General features: G+C 43.7%; 1 protein-coding gene across 3 annotated transcripts; it reads left to right on the top strand.

Moving 5' to 3' along the window:
• Positions 1-284: 284 nt before the first annotated feature.
• PLA2G12A (phospholipase A2 group XIIA) lies at positions 285-7,243 on the top strand. 3 transcript variants are annotated; one of them, XM_074823258.1, is made up of 5 exons: positions 285-570; positions 1,673-1,749; positions 2,875-3,040; positions 5,799-5,875; positions 6,993-7,243. In XM_074823258.1, the coding sequence occupies exons 1-5, from the start codon at positions 366-368 to the stop codon at positions 7,161-7,163; spliced, it is 696 nt and encodes a 231-aa protein (XP_074679359.1). In that variant the 5' UTR covers positions 285-365; the 3' UTR covers positions 7,164-7,243. The 3 variants fall into 3 exon arrangements, with proteins under 3 accessions (XP_074679359.1, XP_074679362.1, XP_074679361.1); XM_074823261.1 differs by lacking the exon at positions 6,993-7,243 and having other exon boundaries at positions 5,799-5,923; XM_074823260.1 differs by lacking the exons at positions 5,799-5,875; positions 6,993-7,243 and adding an exon at positions 4,069-5,659.
• The last annotated feature ends 1,247 nt before the right edge of the window (positions 7,244-8,490 follow it).

Raw genomic sequence — 8,490 nt, 5'->3', positions numbered from 1 at the left:
GTCCCCCCCCGACAGGTGACTGTCGGCAGCAGCCCAGCAACAGGCGTTTCGGCCGCCCGTGACTCGCAGCCCCGCTCCCGCCGCACTCCCGCACACGGCTGCCCCCCCACCCCCGGCCATCCCCGGCGGCCCCCCGAGCAGCCCGGACCCCCTTGCCCTCAGGGCCGGGAGAGGGGGGGGCGGAGGCGCGGCCCGCTCTCCCTCAGTGCGGCGGCAGAAGGCCCCTCCCCGCCGGGCGGGCGGGGGCGGCGCCCGCGGGGACGATGGCGGCGGTGGCGGCGGGCCGGGCCGGGCCGGTGGGGCGCCGCGGGAGCGGGCGGGCGGTAGAGGCGGCTTAGCGGGCGGGCGGCGGGGCGCCGCTCGGCATGGCCCGCGCCCTGCTGCTGCTGGCGGCCTGCGCCTGGCTGGGCCCGCGGCCGGCGCGCTGCCAGGAGGCGCCGCACACCCCCGACTGGCGGATGACGCTGAAGACCATCCGCAACGGGGTGCACAAGATCGACGTGTACCTCAACGCGGCCCTCGACCTGCTGGGCGGCGAGGACGGCCTCTGCCGGTACAAGTGCAGCGACGGTGAGGCCGGGCGGCGGGGCGGGGCGGCCGGCACCCCGCCGGCCCGCGGCGACCCTTGCCCTCCCGCCGGCCGGCTCGCCTCAGGCGGCCTGGCCCGGCCCGGCCCGGTCAGACCGGCCAGGGCTGCGAGGGCGGGCGGCTGGCGGCAGCGCTGCTGCCGGTCCCGGGCGCCGCTCCCAGGGAAGCGGGACGCCGCCGCAGAGGGAACCTCGGTAGCAAGTTCTTGTACGCGTGTGTCTGTATATATATATATGTATATGTATGTATAGAACACCTGCCTGGCGGCGGCTCCCCTGTCGTCGCCATCCCCGGGTGCCGCAGCGGGGTCCCGGCGGGCCATGCTCCAGAAAAGGGGTTTCTTGCCAGGCTTGTCACCGGCGCTGCAGGAGCGCCCCAGAGCGGGAGGTTCACGTAGACCCTCTTGGTCCCTCTCGGCTGAATCGATTTCCCTCCAGCCTACTGGCTTGGATTATTTGTTAAATCAGGAAACGAGTTTGGTGGTGGCACCCTGACTGGCTCCACAAGAGTGGCCAGGACACCGTGACATTTCCTCGCTGTAATAGAATACGCACTTTTCAAATACGTTTTTTCTTCTCCATTACTTTTAATTGCAGCCTCTGTTTGTTTCCAATATCAAAACAAGGTGGAGGGTCATTTTTTCAAACTAACTCCACAACCATCCTTAACTTGGAATGCAGAATTCCCTATCTTGCTGCACTCAGGGAGACATGACTTTAGCAGTCTCTACTAATTTAAATTTTATTAACGTTGCAGTTGTAGAAAACACTCTGTTTTTTAATGTAATCCTACATATTGTACACTTAACTGACACATCAATTTTAGTAACTCAGGCTCCTTTTTTTAACTTGGGAAGCTAACATTAACATTTGCTCAAGTGTCTTGCCCCCTTTTCTGAAAAAATGGTTAGTACCCTTAAGTGGTAATTTGGTAAGGATTGTTGATATTCAGGTGCCTGAATATATGTTTAGGTTAAAAGTATAACTGATGCTGTCTTAAGCTCAAAAAATGCCTTTGGTGAGTTCTAATAGTACTAAAATTCTGTGCAAAAATTATTTGAGGCGTGATAAATTACCTTTTTCAGGATCAAAGCCTTTTCCTCGCTACGGATATAAACCGTCACCACCAAATGGTTGTGGATCCCCTTTATTTGGAGTTCAGGTAAGTATTTCCATTTTGGGGCTTCTTTGTGGTCTTTCATACATCAGCTTTCCTCGATATGGGTGTTTTTTTCCCTCCCCCTTTCTAAGGATGAGACAGCATCCATGTACAATGTCCCTGCTTTTATCAGCTCCAACACATGCTTTGGTGACAACATAGGGAAAATGTTAGTATTGTAAATGAACATAGCATAAACATTTTCATTATTGACATAAAATATTATGGGTATAAAATGGAATGTTGATGATTAATTTCTGATTTTTTAATGTTTGGTTTAGTGTTTTGTTCTCACAATCTTGAAGGTGTTGAATAACCCCAACTGTAGCCCTGTGAGAGCGGAGGCTTTGGCTCTGACTGTTGCTCTCTTTACTGACGCTAATCCATTTTCCTTAATGCTAGAAAGAAAATATGGCTTAGCTTATAAACTGGGTCTGGCTGGGATGGAGTTAACTTTCTTCATAGCAGGCTGCATGGTGCTGTGTTTGAGATTTTGGGCTAGCACAGCTTTGGGACTTTGGTTTTTTTCCCCACTCTGCCCATCTACCACCCCAGAGCGTCAGCTGGGGCTGGGCAGAGGTTGGCAGGGGACACAGCTGGGGCAGCTGACCCAAACTGGCCAGAGGGATATTCCGTACTACCAAGAGTCATGCTCAGCAATAAAAACGGGAGTAGTGGAAGAAGGGAGGGGGATGGCGGTGGTAGTGTGTGTGTTTGGCTTCTAAGGTGGCTGTTGCTCAGACTGGCTGGGCGTCCGGCTGCTTGTGGGACGTGGTGAATGATTGCTTTTGCACTGCTTATTTTGGGACATTTTTTTCCTCTTTCATTCATCTATTTAACTGTCTTTACCTTGACCCACAAGTTCTCTTGCTTTTGCTCTTCCTTTCTCTCCTCCATTCCGTGGAGGAGGGCGGGGGGTGAGGAAACAACTCTGTGGGTGCTTGGCTGCTGGCCGGGGCCAAACCACCACAGCTTACTAGAGGTGAATAGCAAAATACAGAGCTAAGTGAATGACAGGTAGATTGATTGCATTAGTTTTTAACTTCTAACCGTTACAGTCTATTCATAGGCTATATCTTTCTTAACTGGAATACCAACGGAGTGTGCGTGGGGGGATTTTCTTCACAGTTTGACATTGGTATCCCTTCAATGACAAAGTGCTGCAATCACCACGACAGATGCTACGATACTTGTGGCAATAAAAAAAATGATTGTGACGAGCAGTTTCAGTCCTGCCTCTCCAAAATTTGCAGAGATGTGCAGAAAACGCTTGGAATCTCAGAGAGCGTCCAGGGTGAGTGTGAAAAAGCCTTTCTTTTTTTTCAAGTTTAAATGAGCTTATTTGGCAAAGAATCTTTGTGCAGCACAGTAATGCCACGTTTTCATAAGCTGATGCCTTGTTCTGTCCCTCGGTCGTGCAGCCCAGACACTTGTACAGCAGAGCAATGACACAGCATAGGAAAGTGATTAGGGTTAAAACTAACCTTGAGTGGAAAAAATAATGCTTCCCATTTAGGAGTATGAATATGGGAATACAGCTTGATCAAAATGCATGTATAATTCTTGCCTTTACTGCAGCATAGCTGAATATTCACTGTTCTGCTGGGTGATTTCTAAATGTCTACTATGTGTGATTGCTAGTAAACTGTAGGAAAATACTGAATTGTTTCCTTTTATGAAATAAGATATTGGAATAATACATTGTCATAGTGGAAGTAGTTAATGCTATCCCTTTGTGAATAAATTTTAGGTTATTTAGTAACAGGCCATATGATACTCCTGGTTGTTGGCCTGCATCTGATGAATACATGACATAACCACACTTTTTAACTTGGACAATGTCACTTTTACAGTAAGGAGTCCCACTGAGAGCCACAAGTTTTTCAAACAAGCCTGTGTTTGAACTTTGCAATTTCATTTCTGCAAATAAGTCATCACGTTAGTGTTTAGTGTCAGAACTGGTGAATATTTGTTCAGTTCTGTTGAGCTGCTGTTAAAGATAGCAACCTCTGCATAAACAGGGATGCAAAAAGTGAGAGGGTAAACCAGCTCTTTTCATCTTTCTAAGACTAAGTGATGTTTCTAACACTGATAACGTTCCATATGCACTGAATTTTCTTGTTTGTTTTGTTTGGCATATGAAAAACTTAACTCAACTTAATTGATTCTGTATTGGTTCAGTCTTTCATTTGACAATCTGTTTGCTATGCCCAGAGAAGATTGCTTCTTTCTTAGAATCATTCTCGGTTTGCCAGAATAATTTATGCTAGTTTCATATTCCATTCAAAGAGTACTTTTAACTGAATTCCTCTTCACTTGCAGCTTGTGAATCAACTGTTCAGCTGTTGTTTGATGCAGTTATACATTTAGGATGTAAACCATACCTGGATAGCCAGAGAGCTGCGTGTATGTGTCATTATGAGGATAAGACAGATCTCTGAAAGAAGATACTGAGATATCATGGTGTAGAATAAAGTTAAAGACTCAGCTGGAATGAAGCAAGTGTTTGGTTACAAAGCTTTATGCTTTTCAGACAATAATACATTAACCACTGACATGAATGCACTGGTTTGAAAGTCACTATGATATTCTTCCTAATGTATAAAAGAAACAAATCTTCCTTCTCTCCCTTTATGCCAGATGCTTGGAAACTGAAATTAGTTTCCTTTGGTGTATGTCCACTCAGGGTATGCTATCGAAAAACACTAGTGCCATTTTAAAGTTTTTAAGAAAACCCCATAATGAGGAAATCGGAGGCACAGAAGAGTTGTATTGAATTCTCAGATGATTTTTAATATAGGTCAAATTTTAGATTTACTAGCAGTTGATCCATCTGATAGATTCAACAGGAAAGAGCATTTTGTGTGTGTTAATACAGCATCTTAAATAGCCTGTACTTTCATGCTTGTGGTACAGTTGCTTTCAGTTCTCTCTGATGGATGCAGTCCCATGGGTTTGTTTTTAAAGAAACAATAACAAACAAAAAACCCTAAGCCCTTAGCAAGGGTGTACATCTGCACTACATATTTCTACCTGATTCTCTATCAGCCTTCTGCAGCACTTTTCAGATCACATATGTTGATCCTGTTAAGGCCTGACCACTAAAATGAACAGTTTGCAACCTAAGGATATACTTCTGATTTGAAAAAATGGTGGAATGTAGTTGCTATGTTATTTTAAAAATGACTGTTTATTTTTCAAATGAAACATTTTGTGTTGTGTATTATATGCATAGAAAGGATATATTGTTCAAAGAAGTTGATTTATATTTGTCTTGTGGCACAACTTGGTTACTGTATTCATCTTTGCTTTCATTTAGCCTGTTCTGATGAAAACTAAAAGAAAGTTCCACAGTTAGGGTCAGTATGCCCAACAAACCTTTTTATTTAAAATGCCCTCTGTGAGGCTGACAGATATTTAAGCCTGTATTTCTGTCATCTGTTCCCACGACCTCTGTGAGGCTGAGAAACATCTGAGCCTGTACTTCTGTCATCTGTTCCCTCTCAGACTCCTCTAGCTGAAATCACCTGATAGATCTAAATTATGTGAGGTTTGTTCTCTGTAGTGATCTTTCATTGCTTATCTCCAGTTGTCAGTCCTTAGTTAACTTTTGCATTAGGTCCTCTGTCATAAAGATTAAGATTTGCTCTCCTGCTGCCCTGATTCTGCCTTAGAAATCCACAGGAAGACAGAAAATTAAAATATTGCATCTGTGAACAGGGAGTGGAAACCATGCTAAAAGCCTAATATTTACCAGACTTGTGGACTATAATGTGATTTCTCTTCTGGAAGTACTTTTATCTGTTTTTTCTTTACTAGTTGTTTGTGTTATTTTTGGTTTGTTTTTCACTGAAGTTTACTGTTCATGACAGTGAATCTAAGTGCCTCATAGAATAAAGTTCCTGCTACAGTTCTTTGGCCATGCTTCATGTTTTCATTTTTGTAGATATGAAGTAGCGCTGCAAGAGAAGTATTACTATAGAGTTTTACAAAACCATGCTTGAAGAACTTGTTGTTCCTCTAAATTTGATGAAATTTATTTTCTGTCATAGAATTGAAAAAACTTCGAATTACCCTGGAATTCCATGGTTGGAACCCTAAAAGTCTTTTAGCACCAATGCGGGGAATGGTAATGGTTGCTTAAAATAAAGTACCACAGTGAGTCCAAAACACTGTAATTCAACGAGATGGCTGTTGAGTTGGGTAGAAACGAGCTTAAACTAAATGCTGAAATGAACACAGAAAATTTTCACTGTTGGAAAAAGCTGCTTTTTGTTCCCTTCTGTACTGACCTGTAATTATACCATGAAAGCCTTCCAGACTTTCCTTCAAACCATTTATAACACTAAAAAGAGCTTTAACACTGCTAGATAGAACTTTGATGGTTCTGCTTGCAAACCAGAGGAAGCATTTGACTTCTTCCAGGGTGTCTTTACTTAGTGTAAGCTTTTTCTGTAGCAGAAATCCTTGATTATAGTTATCTGCAAACTATACAAAATGCATTTTACAGGCCACAGCCCCAAAATGAAGGCTAGCTATCAGCCCCAGGATTAATCATACCATTTAGCAACTTTTTTTTTTTTGTTTATATATATTCGGAAAAAATATAGTACTTGTCTTGGTTTTGGCTGGAATAGAGTTAATATTCTTCCTAGAAGCTGGTTAGTGCTGTGTTTTGGGTTTAGGATGAGAATAACGTTGATAACACACTGATACTTGAGTTGTTGCTGAGCAGTGCTTACACTAAGTCAAGGACTTTTCAGCTTCTCATGCTGCCCTGCCAGTGAGGAGGCTGGGGGTGCACAAGAAGCTGGGAGGGGACACAGCCAGGACAGCTGACCCCAGCTGGCCAAAGGGATATTCCATGCTGTGTGATGTTATGCTGAACAATAAAACTGGGGGGAGTTGGCCAGGGGGTGCCAGCCCGCTGCTCAAGGACTGGCTGGGCATCAGTCAGCGGGTGGTGAGCAATTGCATTGTGCATCACTTGTTTTGTATATTTTATTATTATTTTCCCTTCCTCTTCTGTCTTTATCTCAACCCATGAGTTTTCCCTTTTTTCTGATCCCCTCTCCCATCCCACTGTGGGGGAGTAAGTGAACGGCTGTGTGGTGTTTAGCTGCCTGCTGGGTTAAAACACAACAATACCATATATAGCAGCTCTTGGCATTTGACTCAGTACTGCCTGCTTTTATGCAGTCAGTAATATTCTTTAAATATTGCAGTGATTTATTTTTTTTTTACAGGTTAAAGTCTTAATACAATCGCCTTCCTCAGGTTGTTTTGCTTTTCTGAATGATCTGAATAACAGCAGTGTGTCCACAATCAAATTTCCTTCTTCAAACCGCAATTCTGATACATCCATAATGCTTTTTCCAAAAATACCCACTTACGGTGGAGCTACAGCAACAATCTGAAAGTGTTTCAAAACATGTATAACATGTTTCAAAGCCTGTATAACAAAAACTTTCACATATTAAAATCAGCTGGAAATGTGCACCAGTCAAACGCTACCTTAGGGTTCATACATCCTGATCAAGTTACTGGTGACTCATCTGAACACAGCAGCTGACCAAGTATGCTCTTAGCCTCCCGCAAAACAAAGCGGGAAAGATGTCTGATTGTCTTATTAGTATCTAAGCAAACTTGGACTGAGTAACAGTTCTGACTGCTGAACAGAAAGCTCTTACAGAGTCCTCGATTTAGGTTTTACAGCTGCTACTTCACACCAGGATTCTCACTGCCAGTGGGTTTAGGGGCAGCTCCAGCATCAGCTGAGAGATTTGGGATTTGCAGTTTGAAAAAAAATGGATCTTCTTGATAAGAGCCTAAATGTTTCACAGTGGAAGACACTAAACTTTCACAATAGTATCATGTTCTAACTAAAGTATACACAGAGATAATGTAAACAACAGTTTTATCTTGATCTAGCTGCCTACTGGCAGTCTGAGGATAACAAATCCAAAGATGGGGAAAACAAGCAAAGGTTTTAGAAATACCCATGCTCCTTTAACCAAAAGGGAGACATCTTGTCTAAAAGATTTAGTCATGCAAGAAGCCTGTGTAAAACCAGGCCAAACAGACTGGATAAAAATGCCTAAAATCCCACCCTAAATCCGCCTCCTTTTGTGCTTGTAGCAGCAATCTCTAAGAGCTTATTCACACCGGAGTTTATTCTAGAGCCTGCCTAGAAATAGGCCGGATAGGAAATTCAGATCCATCCACGGTACAAATCTGCAAAGCTCTTACATAGAAGGATGTTTTTTGTCATTGGCTTTGGTTTACAAACTGTTGTTTCTTATGCAGTCAATCAGTGAATGTTAAGTAAAGCGCCATATAATGAAAAGGCTGGGAATATCAGCATTTGTTCAGATACCTTGGCACTCTCTTCAATGCCTTGGTGCTCTCCTCACAGTTCTAAGATCATGGAAGAGAACTGATGCAAGAATAGAGCAAAGCTGCAAAATTATCTACACCCAAACCTCTCAAGGGTTTATATGTAGGTGCCCAGAGGAAAATGCATTTTGAGTAACAACAGTCTTAGCAAAGCAAACAGTATGTGCCTTTAAAGGGACTTCTAGTAGAGTTTTGAAAAAAAATCTCAATTTAGGAAACTCATATTTCAGGGTGATGCCTTTGTATATGACAGTGCAGTTGATGAAGCACGGTCACTAAAGTACACATCACAGGGGTAAGGCATCACAAACTTAAAAAGTAACAGGAGGCCCTTTAGGAGACGCTTTA

Source organism: Strix aluco, chromosome 4 (assembly GCF_031877795.1).
Source record: "Strix aluco isolate bStrAlu1 chromosome 4, bStrAlu1.hap1, whole genome shotgun sequence".
Taxonomy (NCBI): Eukaryota; Metazoa; Chordata; class Aves; order Strigiformes; family Strigidae; genus Strix; species Strix aluco.
This window is presented reverse-complemented; position numbering and strand designations above follow the sequence as displayed.